The sequence below is a fragment of the Vanacampus margaritifer genome, chromosome 4, assembly GCF_051991255.1.
Source record: "Vanacampus margaritifer isolate UIUO_Vmar chromosome 4, RoL_Vmar_1.0, whole genome shotgun sequence".
NCBI classification, from domain to species: domain Eukaryota; kingdom Metazoa; phylum Chordata; class Actinopteri; order Syngnathiformes; family Syngnathidae; genus Vanacampus; species Vanacampus margaritifer.
Genome location: NC_135435.1, coordinates 11290091 through 11308809, shown reverse-complemented (window position 1 = coordinate 11308809; position 18719 = coordinate 11290091). Strand labels below are relative to the sequence as shown.

At 37.0% G+C, this 18719-nt stretch overlaps 1 protein-coding gene across 1 annotated transcript; it reads right to left on the bottom strand.

Annotated features, from left to right (window-relative positions):
* Nucleotides 1-2142: 2142 nt before the first annotated feature.
* Nucleotides 2143-18334, bottom strand: hsd17b12b (hydroxysteroid (17-beta) dehydrogenase 12b). Its single transcript, XM_077564522.1, has 11 exons — nt 18005-18334; nt 8908-8954; nt 8707-8782; nt 8344-8451; nt 8059-8123; nt 7818-7862; nt 7630-7664; nt 7335-7416; nt 5691-5756; nt 5395-5544; nt 2143-3804 (listed from the first exon to the last, which is right to left on the bottom strand). The coding sequence occupies exons 1-11, from the start codon at nt 18180-18182 to the stop codon at nt 3697-3699; spliced, it is 960 nt and encodes a 319-aa protein (XP_077420648.1). The 5' UTR covers nt 18183-18334; the 3' UTR covers nt 2143-3696.
* Nucleotides 18335-18719: the final 385 nt, after the last annotated feature.

The following is an 18719-nucleotide window of genomic DNA, read 5'->3' as shown; positions in this document are numbered from 1 at the left end:
AAAAAAAAGATAGAACTCACTAAAAGGAAATACTGTAGAGATGCAGAAACTGAATTTTAATATCATAACTAATCAAATAATCAAACAGATGTATTGCTATTCTAAAATATAATTCTGATTCATGAAAATGAAGAAAAACTACAAATAGTTGGGTCAAAAGTAAGCCAATAATGGCTCAAAACTGGACCAATCCACTAGGGGTGTGCCCAAAAATCGATTCTCATTTAGTACGATTCAGAATTGATTTTAAATGTCCCAAAATCAATTTTATATACATTATTTTTTACTGTCTTGCCTTTGTTTGTGTGTGCCTTTTTTTTGAAGCGCTGTTCATGTTGTACCCGGTTTGGCCACTGAGGGGCAGTGTGGATCCACGCGATCTAATACACTGTTAAATTGTAGCCACATTAGAGAGTAGAAGAAAAAAAGTTACGATCAAGTTATTCCAATAAAAGGATTATTTTCAGCGAGGAGATGTTCTTTTGAGTGATAAAAGTGCCGCGAGTAGAGCGCTAATTAGCATTAGCGAGTCAGACTGGAGTAGATCATTACAATTCTTTGCACATCTACAGTATAGATTGAAACAAAAATCATTGTCAATCAAATCATTTTGAATCAAAAATCGTTTTTAATCGAAAATTGATTCTGAATCGAGTCGCAGACCCAAAAATCTGAATCGAATCGAATCGTGAGACATTCAAAGATTCTCTTTGGGTCAATGTGAGACAACTTTCGGTGGCCGTAGATTTGACACCCTTGAATTAAACCATTAGAAAGCACAATGATTATTACCATTTGTTAACGGTCAGCCACTCCACAAATATTACTGCACAGGTCGTGTTTAGCTGTTATTTGATGCAAATATTTAGTGTGTAGGTGTTATATGCATTCTATAAGAGGGACAAATGTCTGATGTGACGTGACTGTTGAATGTTATGGAAATGGGTCACAAAAAATAAACAGTTGAAAGTGAAACAAATAGTGTCACTTGACTTTTCTATGAAAATGGCGAGTCACTCACTAATAGTAACAAAACTATAAGTTTACGTCTTAAACCCCAAACCACATGCACCTCAGCTTCAGAAAACAGGTGGATCGTGATTAGTTGTTACCTAATCCCTGACCAAGTGGCAGTGTGTCTAAATTCAAAAAACTGGGTCCTCCGAAAGCCGAATTTGCCGGCCGCATGACGTAATGTCACACCTGGTGTAACTCCACAGCACGCACGGATTTACAATGCTGCTTGTCGGTAGCTAGCGCATCGACCGACAGTCCACTCATGTGTAAATCAGGCTTAAATCCGCGCGTGCTGTCGAGTCGCGACGGGAGTGACGACATGCATGCGACAAATTTGGCTTTCGGAGGACCCAACCTTCTGAATTTAGATGCCCGGACTGATGTTTTCAGTCGAGAGCGAGTGGCAAATGGTTGCCCCCTGAGATGAATAAAAACAAGTGGATTTTGCTACTTAACTCATATTCCACATACACAATATTAATAAGAATACTGTGTTTAGAATAGTGGGGCTGATTGTTAATAATTAAACCTACCTGTGAACTTCCTGGCCATGTCACGTTTATTACTTGGCAGAGACCAATTGAAACCGAGGCAAATAAAACATATCAATATTGTACGTTTCAGTTACTGACATCAAACAAGAGTTTCAGACTCATCTAAAAATGTACACACCTGTCTTAGCACTTTATCTTTGTGACAGAGTAAACACTATTTGTGGAGGATTTTAGCACCGCTGTATCATCTCAATCCCTGAGCCAGGTTGACATTTTAAAGGTCGTACTGCATTTTCAAGCAGCTTCTTTCAACTGCTTTCTGCTCAGAGAAAATAACATTCACGGTTGTTATTTTCCAGCAACAAAACCCATCATATGGTCTCATATTTGTCCTGCCAGCTGGAGCAAAATCCACTGATGCCTTTTCCAAGTGGTCTATTCCCACAGCAGCAAAGCAGGGACACAATGAAAATATGGCAATTTTTGGATACAAATGACAAAACACACACGCCCACACACAAAAAAAAGCACCAGGTTGCATTTTAGGAGCATACATTTCCCTCACAACTTTTCCATATATGAATTTTACATGATGCCGGTTATTTTTCTAAGGACATTAAAAACAATTCACTTAACCATTTCACCAAAATATTTTAATACACCATTTTTTCCCTTTCGATTAACCGTCAGTCTGGCCGCTTTGAGATTTGTAACAAATTTCAACAATGATCTCAAGCAATACATTGATGTTTATAATACTAGCACCGAGTGACAACAGACAATTAAACCTCAATGTGTCTTTGGATGCTGCTTACGTTAAAGAGGTCATAATGTATTCACGAGCCATAACATTAGCTGTACTGGCACAATCTGATAAGATACAAATACCGGTGTTGTTTTGATTGACAAAGTCAAAGATGGATACATGAAAGTGTTTATTACGCTGATCAATGTGGTGTAAAATTGTACTTGACCATATTCGGGGCTGTTTAACTCTTATTAGCATTCATTTGATTGTGCACATGTACCCAATGTTGTTACTCAAGTTTTACTCTTTGGTTTGTCAGATAAACACCGAATGAGCCCAAACATCACATTTAAGGGCAAGACGAGAGCGTAAGGTCAGTTCTTAACGCATTCACTGCCATTGACGGCTATAGACGTCATAAATTCATTTGAACTATTTCTATTAGTTTAACTTTTTTTTTTTCACTTTTGTTAACAAGAGAATGAAAACCTAGATTGTTTTTGGTACATTTAGAACAGATATAAAATGTGTGATTAATCGTGAGTTAACTAGTGAAGTCATGCGATTAATTACGATTAAAAAAATTAATCACCTGACACTCCTAATTTTTAATACTCTTTTCTTCTTTTTTTTAAGTGAATAAAATAATTGTATTGTTTTTTTATAAGAAAAGATTATTAAAAATTAGGGTGTCAGGCGATTACCCTTTTTAATCGTAATTAATCGCATGACTTCACTAGTTAACTCATGATTAATTTTATTTCTGTTCTAATACAATAAAAAAAATCTAGGTTTTCATACTCTTAACAAAAGTGGGAAAAATGTTAAATAGAAATAATTCAAATAAATTTTTGAAGTCTATAGCCGTCAATGGCAGTGAATGAGTTAAGCATATATATATATATATATATATATATAGTACAGTGAATTTGAATCAGTGAAGCGAACTGACACATTACAAAAACAGAAGGATGTATTTATCACAAAGAAAAATAAGTAGTAGACAAAAGCTCTCGACAAAAGACAAAGCCCTAGATGAACTTTTAAAAGCATCGTTAAGTGCTTTGTTAGGAATGGTGAGAACAGCAACATTTGAATCAAAAATATTGCTCATACAGATGCAAATTCTGTCTCTTTATATCCTCTCATGGCAGTATCAGGAGTGTTAAATGTAGAGTAGTATCTATAGCAGAGAGATGTCAATTTAGAGCATTTTTCAATTGGCTGATTAAAGCCGAAGACGAATGCGCAGCGATAGGGGCCAGAAGCTGCCTTGCATTATTATATCTATGACTTGCACTTTCTGAGGGCAGGGGGAGAGTGATTTGCTCCACGGCAACTGTCGGCGTTTCCTCCTCGTGGTCCGCACCGATGACGATGATGACGGTAGTCAGACGAGGCATGAGCACAGCTGGTCCGCTCCCGGCCGCCGCTGAGCTAGCCCTGCTTCTGCTTCTTGAGGTAACGAGCACGCTGGGACAAAGCCACTCCCATCACGTGTCTGCTGAGAATGCTGGCAGGGAGCAGAGCTGTAGTCACCCAGCCCTGCAGAGAGGAATTACATGGTCAGCTGGTGGCATTTACAAATAACAAATTAACATTCGTTAATGACTCTCAACCTACAGGGGGAACAACTGTTAGAACAAAGGTTGCTTTTTGTGGGCAAGCCAAAGCAGTCCATTTGTTTTGACTTTTTCTTGTCCTGATGTTTGTTTCGTCTGAACAATTAAGAATCTCTTTGTTTACATTTGACTGCACTCCATTTGTGTTTCAACCTTTTCTTTGACGATTGCTATTTTTTTTTACCCGATCACTGACAATACTGTTTACTTACACTGACTATTGCTACTTTGCAATAAAAGACCAACAAATTAAGACCAATGAGCAGAGGGCAACAATGAACAAAAATCAAATACATGATTAGAAACACAACACACTGATACTGATTTAAAACGGGTTTAATCAATGACCTGTATGAATAGCAAACTTTTATTATTAGCGATTATTTTATTTTTTATTGTAATTAATTGCATGACTTATAGCAATAGTTAACTCATGATTAATTGCAAATTTTATAACTGTTCTAAAGGTTATATAAAATGTTTTCATACTCTGAACATTAAAAAAAATGTTAAACTAATAGAAATATGGTTGTATCTTTTAGTCACTGATATAATAATTTCATAATAATTCATAAAATTAAGTTAAATTTAAAAAGCTGTACTATACTGTAAAAAATTAGTGTGATATTGATTTGTGTTGGTAAATTTTCTGCCACTAGATGGTATAATTGCATTTGTAAGACGGTGACAGCTCTGCTTAGCATTTTTCTTTTCATATTAAGAGCCATCTAATCTTTAACTCATTTGCTCTCAAAAACGTGTAAATAAATTCTATTTTAAATGTTTTAAGTGTCCCAAAGACGTATTTACACATTTTTAAAAATGTTTTTTGTTGTGCTAGAGCATAAAGAAGGCTTTAATGCAGCCTCTGAACAGCAGTGAATGGGTGAAGCAATGGTATTAATTACAAAAACGGCCAGCAGGTGGCAGCAGAGTATAAGAGATCAACCAGGTTCATGTTGAAACCAAGCTGATTTATCCACAGTTTTAAACAGATTTGTGAATAATGATTAAACTCAGCTATATTCTAATGCAAAACGGAAACAGATGAAGGAAGAGACTCTAATCTTTTGTTTGGTATGTTCCATGTTTTTATATCAATAGAACACAATATTGTGTGGGCCTTGCAAAATCAGTCAAAATCCAGTAAAACAGCCGGGAGCGAAGAGGGTTGCTTCAGTGAAAATGGCTGGGAGTGAATGAGTTAACATGAAGTAACTTGTGAAATTCTGCACATTTTCAAAATTGTAAAATACAACTCGACTGCAGTCTCCATAACTATATGCATTATTATTCAATTTATTACTGCTAAATTTTGACAAGGACGTGTCTGCTGCGTTGCGACTGGAATTCCCCAAGCACGGGCTTTCCAAAAAAGGGGCGGCCATTAATCGTGCTTTAAAAAAAAACAAAAAAAAAACGTGGCATTAAAGGAACCTTAAATGAACATAAATTTCATGGTTATAAATGACGCTTGTTAATTTTTTAAATGTGTTGCAGTGGCGGCACGTACCATGATGGCATGAGGCAGGTAACCATTGGTTTGCGTCTGGAGGCCCACAGTGTTGAGCTCAGCGGCGACATAACGCTCTGGACTCGGCTTGTCCAGCGTGGCCCTCCGGATCTTACTCAGCTTCGTTGCCACGAAAAAGGGCAGAACACTCTGTGGAAAGGGAAATTCCGAGGTCATATCAAATTAACAATGTTTATTTTCAGCTTTAAATCACATGAAAATTCACAACAAATTCAGTTCCAGCTATTGACAGACTTGCATGTATTCGCAACAAAACGAATTTGTAGGGGCTCTACCTGGATGATGATGCCTTTGCTCTTGTATTCAGCTTGCAAGCCTCGTGAAAAGAAATCCACAAATGCCTATAAAACACAATAGGGATTGCTTGCAAATTGTGGACAAAATTGAAGGTAGCCACCCCTCTGTTAATAAAAGAAAATCTATAGTGGTAATCGAAATAACTTTCACAAAAGTATATTGTCTCGCAGAAGCTTTGTAGCTTGTCTATAAATGTATTTCTAATCTCTAGCGACAATTCTTCCTCGGGTCCCTGCGTAGAATCTTCCACACCATATCACCAAGCAGCACAGTGACCAACTGTCGTCTTTAAATACTGACTGATTACAAGTTTGAAGACACCCGTCATGCTAATTAGAGGACAAACAAGTTCCTATAGTCAAATTATTTTCAATCTTTTCTAAGGGTACCATCATTTATTTTTGTTTATCATTGAACCACAAATAGAAACCAATGTCTGATTTTCATTGGTTATTTTTTATTACATTTTTGTGTATTATTACTTTTGTCTGTTATAACAGTGGGTTTTTCTCTTATTAAAAGAAGAGTACCTCAAATTTTGTCCATGTGTGTACGTAACTGCTATAAAAAAATTAAAAAGTCTCTCTTTATCGTCCCTCAATGTTTTGCTATAAAATACCCCCCAAATTTGTCTTGGATGAGGCAGCGTTTGCTGTAGTCTTGACACATTTGATATGTGATGAATTCATTAATATTTGGAATTATATATTGACCGTTCAATTCATATACCCATCCATTTTCATGCCGCTTATCCTCATATTTTTCAATCTAATATGTGCTTCAAATATGACACCCACATAACGTCCTAACACGTACGTTTCATCTCGTTCCGCATTTAATCTATGACAAAAGAGTTAACCATTTTTCCTCCTTGGAAAAGAAGTGTTTGTTCTTCTTCAACTTGGAGTTGAAGAAAAGCAGGAACAGGACATATCCTGTTAAATACTCTAGCGGCAAGACGTACGATTTGATTTGAGGTGTGGAAACTGGATGTTAACGACATCTACAATAATATCATTTTATTTGAACTCCAATGTTACGTGTGAGCTGGAGACTTACTTATATGTCTTTGGGTGAGAGGTCGGATACATTCTGAACAGTTAAATGTTGACAAAAATAATAGATTGTTAAGTGTAATTATTTTCCTCCTGCAGAGTCTGGCAGCAAGTACCAGAGAGTGTAGTATCCAAATTTGGATAAAAGTCTTCACAAGCTCCTCCTACTCGCTGTTCCTCAGTGCTGGAAGCAACAGCATTGCTGCACAAAGCTTTGTTTTCAACTTTTGTTCTCTTTTTTTTTTTTTTTTGCTTTAGTTCTAATAAATACCATTATATCTACAGAGAGAGAGCAACTGCACTAATTCCAGCATCGGTACGGATGCCTTTTTGTTCAATTTATGTGCATTGACACCCTCCCAAATACGCCCACTAGTGGCCGTTTCACAATCAGGACCTATCAATTAATTATTAGAGGAATACAAAATTGCCATTAAATTATTTTTAAAAGAAAATACTATATTGGAATATATATGTCTTTCTTTAAAATTATCTGTCATTTTGGTCGGTCTGAACAAAAGTGACATCCCTAAATTTTACATTTGAATTTAGTAATAACCGCTTCACCTTGGATGCTGAGTAGACAGTGAGCAGAGGTACGGGGTACATCCCACTGGCAGAAGAGATGTTGAGGATTGCGCCCTTCTTTCTGAAATCACACAATAGGTGAGTCAGCATAAGGTAATCTTATTTAACTCTGAACCTTAAGAAAAGATTTGGAAAAATTGATACATGCAACAAAAACTTGAGAAAACAAGGGTGTTCATTGTGTATGTTAATTTATAATTAAATATACATTTAACTATCAGACGATAGTAAATGCACAAGACGCAGTAAACAAAACGAAAAAAAGATCTCTCACCTCTCAGCCATTTGAGGCAAAACAAGTCTCGTCATCTGGCAAGATGGGAGCGATAGAGAGAAGACAAAATCAGTCAAAGAGGAAAAACCCACAAAGCTGACCAAATGGAGTGCTATTTTTTTGTTCATTTATTCCCAAAGGCTTAAATGGAACATTCCACCCATTCGCATTCACTTTGCAGCACTTACCTGGCACACTGATGTTATGTTGACATTCACCAGCGTGTCAATGAACTGAAACAAGGATAGCAGAGGAGCATGGAATCAAATGTGCGCATTTGTGCCCCTGGTGCAATCAATTCAGACATTAAATTATGATTCATATGCAAGTTACTTCTGCAGTACAGTGTGAATGCAATGTTTGCTTCCTTCAAACCTACATGAATCATTCATAGGCTAACAGGAAATAATGAGTAAGACACTGACTTACAGTATCCAGATTGGCGACGCTGAGGAAGAATTCTGGGTAAGAATAGGATATCCCAACATTGTTCACTGTTGACATACAAAAAAATAAAATAAAATAAAATAAAAAAGAAGTCATTGCTTGCTCCCCAGTGCAACCTGAAGAGGGCAGCAGATGTCTAAAAAAGAAACATTTGCTGGAAACACAAGTTACTAATACAGTATGGACAAAGCATGTTGATGAGTGCAGATGTTGCTGCAAACTGGCCTGGAAATGATGTGACATGATGGAGGTTAGGTTGGATCTTACCTAACACTCCGACCTCCAGTCCTGCAAGTCCATCTTCAATCTTGGAGTAAATGTTTACTGAACTGAAGTCTGCAGTAATGGTTTTTGTCTCCACGCCACATTTTCTCTCTGTGGGTATGAATAAACATGTCCAATATAATATATAAATATAATGCATGTATGCAAATAAAAGCAAGGATAGCAGAAATCAGCAGGAACCTGAGAACTCACAACCAAAGCTATAGAATACTCCTTAATTTATGTGGTATTAGAATGATAGATTAAATCAGATACTGCTCGGGAGAATACGAGTTTATCAATTCCTTTCATTTCTAAGAAAGTATATGAGCAGAGGTGTTAGGAACTTTTATGTGTGTTCTTTACCAATTGCTTTGGATACTTCATCCAGCTTCTCTTGAGAGCGACTTATCAGCACAATGGAAAAGCCTTTTCGTGCCAACTACAAAAAAAACAAAAAAAAGTATAACAGCATAGGCATTAGGCCTGTCAGTTGAGTATCATAGAAAGGATACTACACAAAGCGTGTGTGTGTGTGTGTGTGTGTGTGTGTGTGTGTGTGTATACCTCCTCTGCATAGGCTTTGCCGATTCCATCTGTTGCTCCCGTCACAACTAGGAGACAAAAAAAAAGTAATTAAGGAGACTTAATTCCAATTCATTTAGTAATGTCATCAAAGTCAAATACAAACATAAAATGGAGAAAATATATGGTATTCATTACTCATCAAAACTGCTTTTGGACAACACATTCCAATAAAGCAGAGAATTACACAGAGCCAATTTAAAACATTTTAATCACTCTGTGCATCTTTAATGCGACAACCATGTTTAGCTTTATTTGACTTTGAGTTCAATTCATTATTATGATTAGAAAAATACATAGTACACTGAATTTGTATGATGTAAAAGGGCCCCACAGTGATTGTTTGCTTTCATGCTCACATGCTTTTCAGTTTACTCTCACTAAAGAAAATAATACCAGAAAACAAAACAAAGGCAGAAAAAAAAACCCAATGTCACATAAGTAAAAAAAAAAAAAAAAAAAAGGAATCCTGAAGCAGCAAAGTGACCTCTAGGGTCCGCTAGTGAGCCATTCAATTAAGGAGACGCTAAAATATAATGTTCAATTTGTGACTGGATGAGCAAGTTGGGGCTGGTAGTGGAGACAGTGAGTACACGTGTTTATGCTAAACTTCCACAACCTTCTGCCTTTGCTGCATAAGTTTGGTTGAGAAGAGCTTTGGTTCAGCGGCCGAATTTGTGTCTCAATTAAAGAGATGCTAAAATAAAATACATACTACACGCATACTATTGAAAGTACACTGCCCCAGAAACGTCTGCAAATAATTACCGAAAAAGGAATATGTAGGGGTCCACTGTACCGCAAAAATCACAAGTGTAACTATTTTTACTCTGCAGCTAAAATACAGGATTGTGTTCTTTATACACAAAAGGCTCCTTTTCAACCATCACGTAGCCTCGGCTGTACACATTTCCCATCTGTGTGGTCTTCTAGAGTACAGATGGTGCTGAGGTGCCAAGCATTCTCCAGGGCTGCAGTGCGATCAAACGTAAATGAGAGAGGGGGATCGTGAGAGAGGGGGATCGTGAGAGAGAAAATGACAAACATCAACACAGGAGATCCTAGGGGCAACTAAAAATAGCACAGAGAAAAGGAGTGGGAGAGAGTCTGAAAGCACAATGAGAGGGAAACAGAAGATGGGTTATTTTAAGGCCTTTTAGAAAATGAACTGTTTAGGGGGAGACGAGAGGGAAATTAAGCATCTGGTTTATTATTTTATTTTTATTTTTTTAATCATGTCCTTGGTATTTAACTCATTCACTGCCACTGACGTCATAAATTCATTTGAACTATTTCTATTAGTTTAACATTTTTCCCACTTTTGTTAACAAGAGTATGAAAACCTAGAAAAAAAATGTTGGGGTAAATTTAGAACAGATATAAAATTTGTGGTAAATCATTAATTAACTAGTGAAGTCATGCGATTAATTACGATTAAAAATAATAATAATCACCTGACACCCCTAATTTTTAATAATTTTTTCTTTAAAAAAAAATGTTTTTAATTGTAATTATTTGTTTAATAATCTTTTTTTTTTAAGAAAATATTATTAAAAAAGTAGGGTGTCAGGCGATTACCATTTTTAAACGTAATTAATCGCATGACTTCACTCTGTTAACTCATGATTAATCACAAATTGTATACTTGTTCTAATACAATAAAAAATAAATCTAGGTTTCCATACTCTTGTTAACAAAAGTGGGAAAAAAAGTTAAACTAATAGAAATAGTTCAAATGAATTTTTGGCGTCTAGAGCCGTCAATGGCAGTGAATGAGTTAAGAAGAATTGACGTTCCATATTTAATCAATATTGGATTGAATTGAAGTGAAGCCCCACAAAATACTGCAATTTAAATGTTTCTATTTATTTAAAATGTACTGATCTAAGTAAGTCAAAAGAGAATAAATCCTTATTTGTAATGGCAGCAGACGCAAAGTGAAACTAAACAAAATGTGACACAAACAGATTTGAAGGAAAATGTTTTCTTTGCATTCCAGGGCAAAAATGTTAGGAATGGAATTCTTGTTAACGGGGAACGTTTCTAAACGTACCTCAAGTGAGGCACTGCATTGTGTTACAACCAGATCCTTTTCCAGCAACAGAAGCATCACTGTGTAAGCCCCGTGCTCATGTACAACCCAATTGCACAGACAATCTGAAACAATGGCGAGTTGTCACAACACACTCAGCGAATGCAGCTGCATTATTGTTGCTGTATTTTACTCAACAAGTGTATAATTGTGCCTTAAAATCAATGAATCAAGATGATTGAATATGCGGGTATTCCCTATGTGTGTGTGTGTGTGTGTGTGTGTGTGTTTTTCGTATCATAGACGTGTAAGAACTTAAGTGTTATTTCAGATAAGGACACTCAAGTGCATGACATGAGTATGACTCAACTGCGATACAAAGTGTATCAGAACCTTTCTCTCTCACACGCGAAGAGATAGTGGGACCAATGAACCAGGGTCCCAAGGATTCAACGTGAAACTCATTTATGAATGGCTCAAGTCCTGTTACATAATGAAGCTGTCGGCTCAATCTCATCCACTTGAGTCAGGCAAAGTTTGTGAATGAGGGAAGCAAACGAGGCTAACGGGCTCACTGCGCATCCTGAATAGCTATGCATGCGTAATCAAAAATGTTTATAAATAAATAAATGAAAAGACTTGCTACGCTTCTATTTTTAGCCTTGCACAAAGAGATGAAAGGAGACTTCAACTCACATTCAAGATTGTTGACTTCTCCAACACACTAATGTGCTCAAAACACGTCAATGATTGTAATATTACGTCAGCAAGAGAACGTATTGATCACGGTTTAATGGTCAGTTAACAGAATTGCGTAAAGACTACAAAACGAGTTCTATGTGGGTGCTACTTGGGGATAAATATAACCTACATTCACTTCTTATTTTGACAATATTTAATGTTTACCGCACCAGAGGTCACTCAAATCCACGTCTGTCGGAACTCTTGACCAATGGACCCTTTTATTCTGAGTGCCAATTCTTTAATCCAATCACAATTTTTTACTTAATGTTACATTACACTGTCCTATGGAGGAATTTGCCCAAAATATCTTTAAAGTAGTCTTTTTATTTGACGGTTTTTGATTCACACCTTAGCTCTTCACAATGGGCACTCCTGCAAACCTCTGGCCAATAGTTTTCAGACTGGATTCAAGTTTGAATATTTCACCCACCCTCTGTCTGCAAATGTTAAGAAGGGAATGTGCAGTTTCATTTTTTGGCCACATGTGGCAGTAGCGATTAAAAATTAGATTTTCTGCATTCCCGCTTTAACAAAAAAATGGCAGCATCCCCATTCAGACATCTTGTTTAAACTTTCAACGACCCTCGTGAGGATAAGCAGTTAGGAAAATGGATGGATGGATAGTTTGCGTTTACTGTTATTAAAAAAAAAAAGTGAACTGGAGCGACAAAAACAAAGACAAATCTAACAGAACGTGCACACGATCATGCAGGCTGCAAATGATACCCATATACAGTCATGCATTGAGATGGGAGTTTCTCTCTTCCGAAGTCTTTCTGTGACCTTACTCGTAACTCAAATCCCACATCTCAAATCAGTTTCCCCACTGAATTGAAACGAAAATGTTATTAATCCACTCCAGCCGACCAAAAACAATTTCTTCGTATTTTTATTTATAGTAAGCACTCTATAATTTTGTACTTTAGAAAAACAGAGTAATAAAGTGGAGATGTGGTAAATGACGAAATAATGACATGAAGGTGAGTCATGTGTCTTCACCCTCCACAACAAAACTCTTGAAACAGCAAGCAGCAGCCAACTTTTCCCTTTCAACTCCATCCATCCATCCATCCATGTTCTTAACCGCTTATTCCTCACAAGGGTCGCGCCTTTCAACTCCATTTCCATGCATATTTCCAAATGGACCAATGATGAGGGAACAGGGATTTTAGATGCGAGTCCGAGCTCTACTGTTCTTGTCCAATAAATGTCTCCAAATCTGTGACTCATACTCCGGGGCACCGTCTGAAAAATAAAGTACTTTTCCTGTCATCCTACAGCACTGTCACTTGTTACCTTTGCCACAGTGACACACCCCATGATAGATTCTTCAAGGTGCCTTTTATCTTTGAATCAAGGCAACACATTCTCAACAACTTGACGCTTCTTTTTGGTGAAGTAAAGATGTTGCTGTACTTGTTCACTTAAAAAACTTCAATCAATGAAAATGTTTTGCAGTCATTTGCTTTTGAAGCACTGCTTGTATGCAATGTCAAGGTTGATTCTTGGAAGACCATACCTTCCTGTTCATGTATCTCATTTTAACCCTGAAAAATGTTAAATTAACATTATTTTAAAAAAAAAAATTAAAAAAAAGATTATTAACTCTTTTACTGCCAAGGACGTTAAATGACGTTTAGTAAAAACCTACGGAGGGCCGCCAAGGACGTTAAAAGACGTTCTCCAATTTATTTTTTATTTTTTTGGGTAAACGGGTGAAGGAAAGCCTTGGCCAGCTGTGGTGAAAGTTTCAAGCAGATCTAGTTAGCCTAATGACTATTTTTGGCCCCTAGATGGCAGCGATGACACTCTTTTGACAAGATTGGGTAAGCGTCAGTAGAAGACGTGAGGCGGAGCTAGAGGGGACAATGGCTGGGGAAGGGAAGAGAACATGGCGACCGGTTGCAAGCAGCTTCACGCTCGAGCAGCTTTTTTCAAAGACAAAAAGCATCGACCAACGCTAAAGAGCACATTGATGACGACGATGATCATCATCGATGATGATGATGGTGACTCCGAGGTTGGAAGCGTTGACGCGGCAGTAGAAGACGTGAGGCGGAGCTAGATGGCTGAGGAAGCGAACAATGGCGACCGGTTGCAAGCAGCTCATCGACCAATGGTAAAGAGCACAGTGATGACAACGATGATGATGATGGTGGCTCCGAGGTTGACGCCGAAGTTGGAAGCGTTGACGCGGCGGCTATGACCACGTCATAAAGCCTCACCGGCTAGCGATGCTAACACCGGAAAACGCGGAGCACAACCGAGCACAGGCGGACGTTCAATCGGACGACTAAAAGTAACCCGAGTCCAATGCATATTCATCGGAGGAGTGGGTACAGTCTGCTACTTGCTATTCCCCGGAAAAAAAGGCCGTCAAGAAAGTGTAACGTCTGCATGCGAAAGGGGCAATCGCAGTGAAACTAATCTGTTGTGCAAATCCTGCTCCGTCTCCTTGCACGCAGGGGAGTGTTACAAAAAGAAAAACTGTATTTGAAACATCCACATAATTGTAAATAGTACCACAGTTGCACACATTTGTAAATAGTTTGCGAAATTGTTTTGTCAAATTGTTACACTGTTGAATGGAAATAAACGTATTTTGCTATGAAAAAACACTTTTTCATTGTTGGTGGTAGTGTTTTACAGAAGTAAAGCACTATTTAGGTGTTTGTGGCATCATTCATGGACAAAAAGAAGTGTACAATTCACTAGAGTGCATGAAATAACATTGTTTCACAAGAAGCTTGTTTTCTCCGTTTTTTGTTTCAAAACAGAGCATTTCGGTGAAACTAACCATTTTCTATTGTTGATTACTGAAAAACGGAATAAGGTACAAACAAACTTTTTTTTCTGATTAAAGATGAGTGTTCAATCTTTCATTTGGTAGTATGTGTGTTTCCATAGTCCAAACACAACATTTTCTGTGGACCTAGAAAGATCAGTCAAAATGCTTAAATCGGCTGGCACTGGCGACATCCCGTTTCTGAAAACGTCTGGCAGTCAAACAGTTAAAAATTCAGGGTTTCAGGCAATTAAAATTTTTAATCGTAATTAATTACATGACTTCACTAGTTAACTCATGAATATATCACAAATTTTATATCTGTTCTAATACAATACATTAAAAAAATTTCTAGGTTTTCATACTCGTGTTAACAAAAGTGGAAAAACAAGTTAAACTAATAGAAATAGTTAAAATAAATTTTTGACCTTTATAGCTGCCTATGGCAGTGAATTAAAAAAAAAGAAAAGATTATTAAAAATTCGGGGCTTCAGGCGGTTAAAATTTTTAATCTTGATTAATCGCATGACTTCTCTAGTTAACTCACAATTAATCACAAATTTTATATCTGTTCTAAAAGTACAATAAAAGTTATTTTTTATAGGTTTTTATAGTCTTGTTAGCAAAAGTGGGGACATTTTTTTAAACTAATAGAAATAGTTCAAATGAATTTTTGACGTTTATAGCCATCAATGGCAGTGAATGAGTTAAAGATTAATTAAAGATCTATTTTCATTGTCAACGTTCAAAAAAAAAGTGTAATATTGCAAAATGCAGTTGTGTATCTCGGCAAACTCTAAACAAAATACACAAATAGTTATGTTGAGTGTTATCAAAGACCGTGAAATAACATGTAAGAAGTACAAGTCATGCTCAAAATACAGATTTTTGACTGTATGTTTTTATTTTTGTAGTAAACCAAAAGAAAACATTATATTTGCTTGTGTAATCAATTCAATTCAATTGTGTTTATATAGTGCCAAGTCACATAAATTGTTGTCTTAAAACACTTTGCACGTGAATCAGGTCTAGAACTACACTCTGCACCTAACAATAACATATCCACTACCAACCAGACATTTATAGTCATCAACGGTAGTGAAAGGTTAACTGAAGCCCACATGAGCAAGCACTTGGGGACGGACGGAGAGAGACGGAAAAAAATCCCTCTTAAGACGAAACTTGACTGGTTGGATTGAGAGAGTGTTAAAGGATAAGCTGAAGCAGAGAGGTGGAGGAGAGAGACAAAAAAAAAGGAGAAGCAGAATATCAGATGGATTACGGAAGCAGTGTGCATCATGCCAGCGGCACCGGCAACAACAAAGTTATGGTGACCGGCAGCACCAACAGTGTGAGTAGCCAAAGTGTTTTTCCATTTATGGTTGCACCCATGGAAACACGGCGCCTACTATTACTGGGAGGGGGAAGAGAGAGGTTAGCCATATATCAAGGCAGAAATTTAGAGACAAAAACATGCTGCGCTACAATTAGGGCTTAACAACTTCACAAAAACATTCGATTGCATTTTTCTAAGAAGACTAAAAACCAGAAGACAGTTAACGTTCATTTATTTATTTACTTAAGCTTAATATTATGCACATATTCTACTGACTACTCTACATTTTATTTAAAAATAAAATACTGTAGATTGTGTTCAATGGGGGAAAAATGTTTTTATTTACCCAAATATTTCAATAGGACATTTCTGAGCTGTGATTTTGTGTTACCGTAGTATTTATGCTCACGGTTTATAATAACCACAATCAACACATCAGTGGAACCTCGGTTTTCGTAGCCCATGTTTTTTGTATGGCTCATTTTTTGCCCATTTTGTCAAAGGTTTAGTACATCTTAGTTTTCGACAGTTGAAAATGGTCCAAGCCAAACTCATCTGCCTGCCCATGTGATTCAGCCACTCCTTACCTGAAATCAGGCACCCACATTAAGCATTCCAATGCACAACATAATTCAAGAAAGAACTTGTGTTAAAGCACGAAAATGGCCTTAAAAAAAAAGATCTATACTTAACTCTCTTACCTTCCTTTCTATTTTTCATACGCCATCAAGAGTCTTCAATAAAAGGGGCGTTTAATGTTCATTTGTCTATTTCATTAGTCATGTGTATGCATTGCTTAAATACAGGGCCGTGAAAAAGATGTTCCCTCTTCTCACGTTCTTTTTTTTGCAGGTTCACCCCTTTAATAATTAATGTTTTAAGATCATCAAACAACTTTATGTATCAGAAAATGATAACCCAAATATATAGAAATTTCCAGATTATTGATCTTTAATGTGTCGACCCGTTTTACTGGATGTGAGAAAGTTGGTTATGCAAAACCCTGTATCCAACAACTAGTGAAAATGCAGAGTGGCTGAAACCACAAGCTACAGGGGCTGATAAGCAAAAAAGTTGTTGTCGAGACCTGTGTAGATCTATATCACTCCTGGTTACACCTACCAAGGAAATCTAGACTCACTCGCGGCTTTGCCGGAGAGTGAGTCAAACCTGAGCTGACAGATAGTGGAATGAACCAATGAGCGAAGAGCAGACGTGATGTCAGAAAAGCGACTCGTTGAAGTTTTTTTTTTTGTAAAAATCCAACATGGCTACTAGTCAAAGAGAGACAGTATTGAATGACTTGTCATTGTTGCGGGAAAAACTTGAAGATTCATAGTGTCATGAGTCACTCTGTTTTGATATTCGAATAGCGTGACATTGCTCATGAAGACGACGTCACGCAAATAGACGAATTTGATTGGCCGGCCTATTTTTGACCAGTGCCAAATCGCTGTCTATGGACGCCTATCCAGACCTACTTTCTTTTTCAGACTAGGTCATTCTGTGTCATTTCATAAAATTTCTCAAAATCTTACCACTTGACCATCACAAAATTTATTGGAAAAAAAATCTAGTACGAATATACACTTGTTGATAGGAAAAATCAAAAATATTAGGTCTGTACTGTCAGTAGTATTCTCATGAAAAATCACTGAATGAACGGTAGTTTAGACGGTTTTTGGCATCATACTCTGAAAAGCCATTTTTAAATCTGGAAAACTATTTTTTCAAGAGATATTGACAACAGAGACCTAATATTTTTCCTCAAGTGTGTCTTTTTACGAGAATTTTTACAAGACATTCTGAGATAGTCAGGTGGGAATGTGACAAATAAAGTTGAAACTTGATCTATTCTAGATAAATAAAAACGATTTGTTTAAAAAAAAAAAAAAACAGAAGTATGAAAATAAATATTTTTACAAAATGATTCGTAACAAAATAATATTTTGTTGTATTCCATCACAATTTGTATTTTTTTTCCGCACTGTTTTTAACCAGTAAAGTGTCTCTGACAAGGCTGCATGTGACCAATATATTATTAGTAGCAGTTTTGTTATAAAATCAAAGTATAAATAATAAGTCAAGCAGCAAATACATGTATATTACTTAAAAACGCATTCAGAAAAAAAAGTAAAGCAACAAGAACAAACACACACGCAACAACTATGACAGCACTCACCTGCCCATTTGCCAAGTTTAGCGGGTGATACCATGCGTCCGTTGCCCAGCACCCACACCTTAATCCCGGCCAGCAACCGATACACGGAACACACCGACAGCCAGGCCGCGGTCAGTGCACCGAGCCAAAACAGCGGCGTCTCCACGGCCCGAAGCACAGCATTTTCACTGGGCGACATGCCTGCCTCAAACGTACACCGACTGTGTTTCCTGATAAGTAAACGAGTCTCGCTTATAGACACGTTTCATTAAAAACCACAGAACAAAGTGCAAGTACCGTCTTGAACACGGGCGTAATATGTAACTTCCGCGTTGGTACTACTAATCGGAATTTGACGAACTGTGATTGGATATTTTTCTTCTGCTGCTAGTTCTTTTTCAACATTGTATAGCAACGATGTAAACACTACTGCCACCTACTGCTCATATTGTCACCCCAGCCAAATACAGTTGGTGAAAACGTTGCTAAATGTGACTTTGTATTTTTGTAAAATGTTACGCCCCTAACCAATAAAAATATTTAAATTTTCAGGGGGCATTAAAATTCATCTTTATACTGCTGACTGCTAAAGCAGATTCAGTATCAAGCAATAGGAAATTGATCATTGGTTGGATGAATGGACTGGATGGGCGAATGGATAATCAGGCGAGTGTTTTAAGATTTTATTTAAGTTGTTCTTTCATTTTCACCATCATCATTATTTCTTATCATTCAC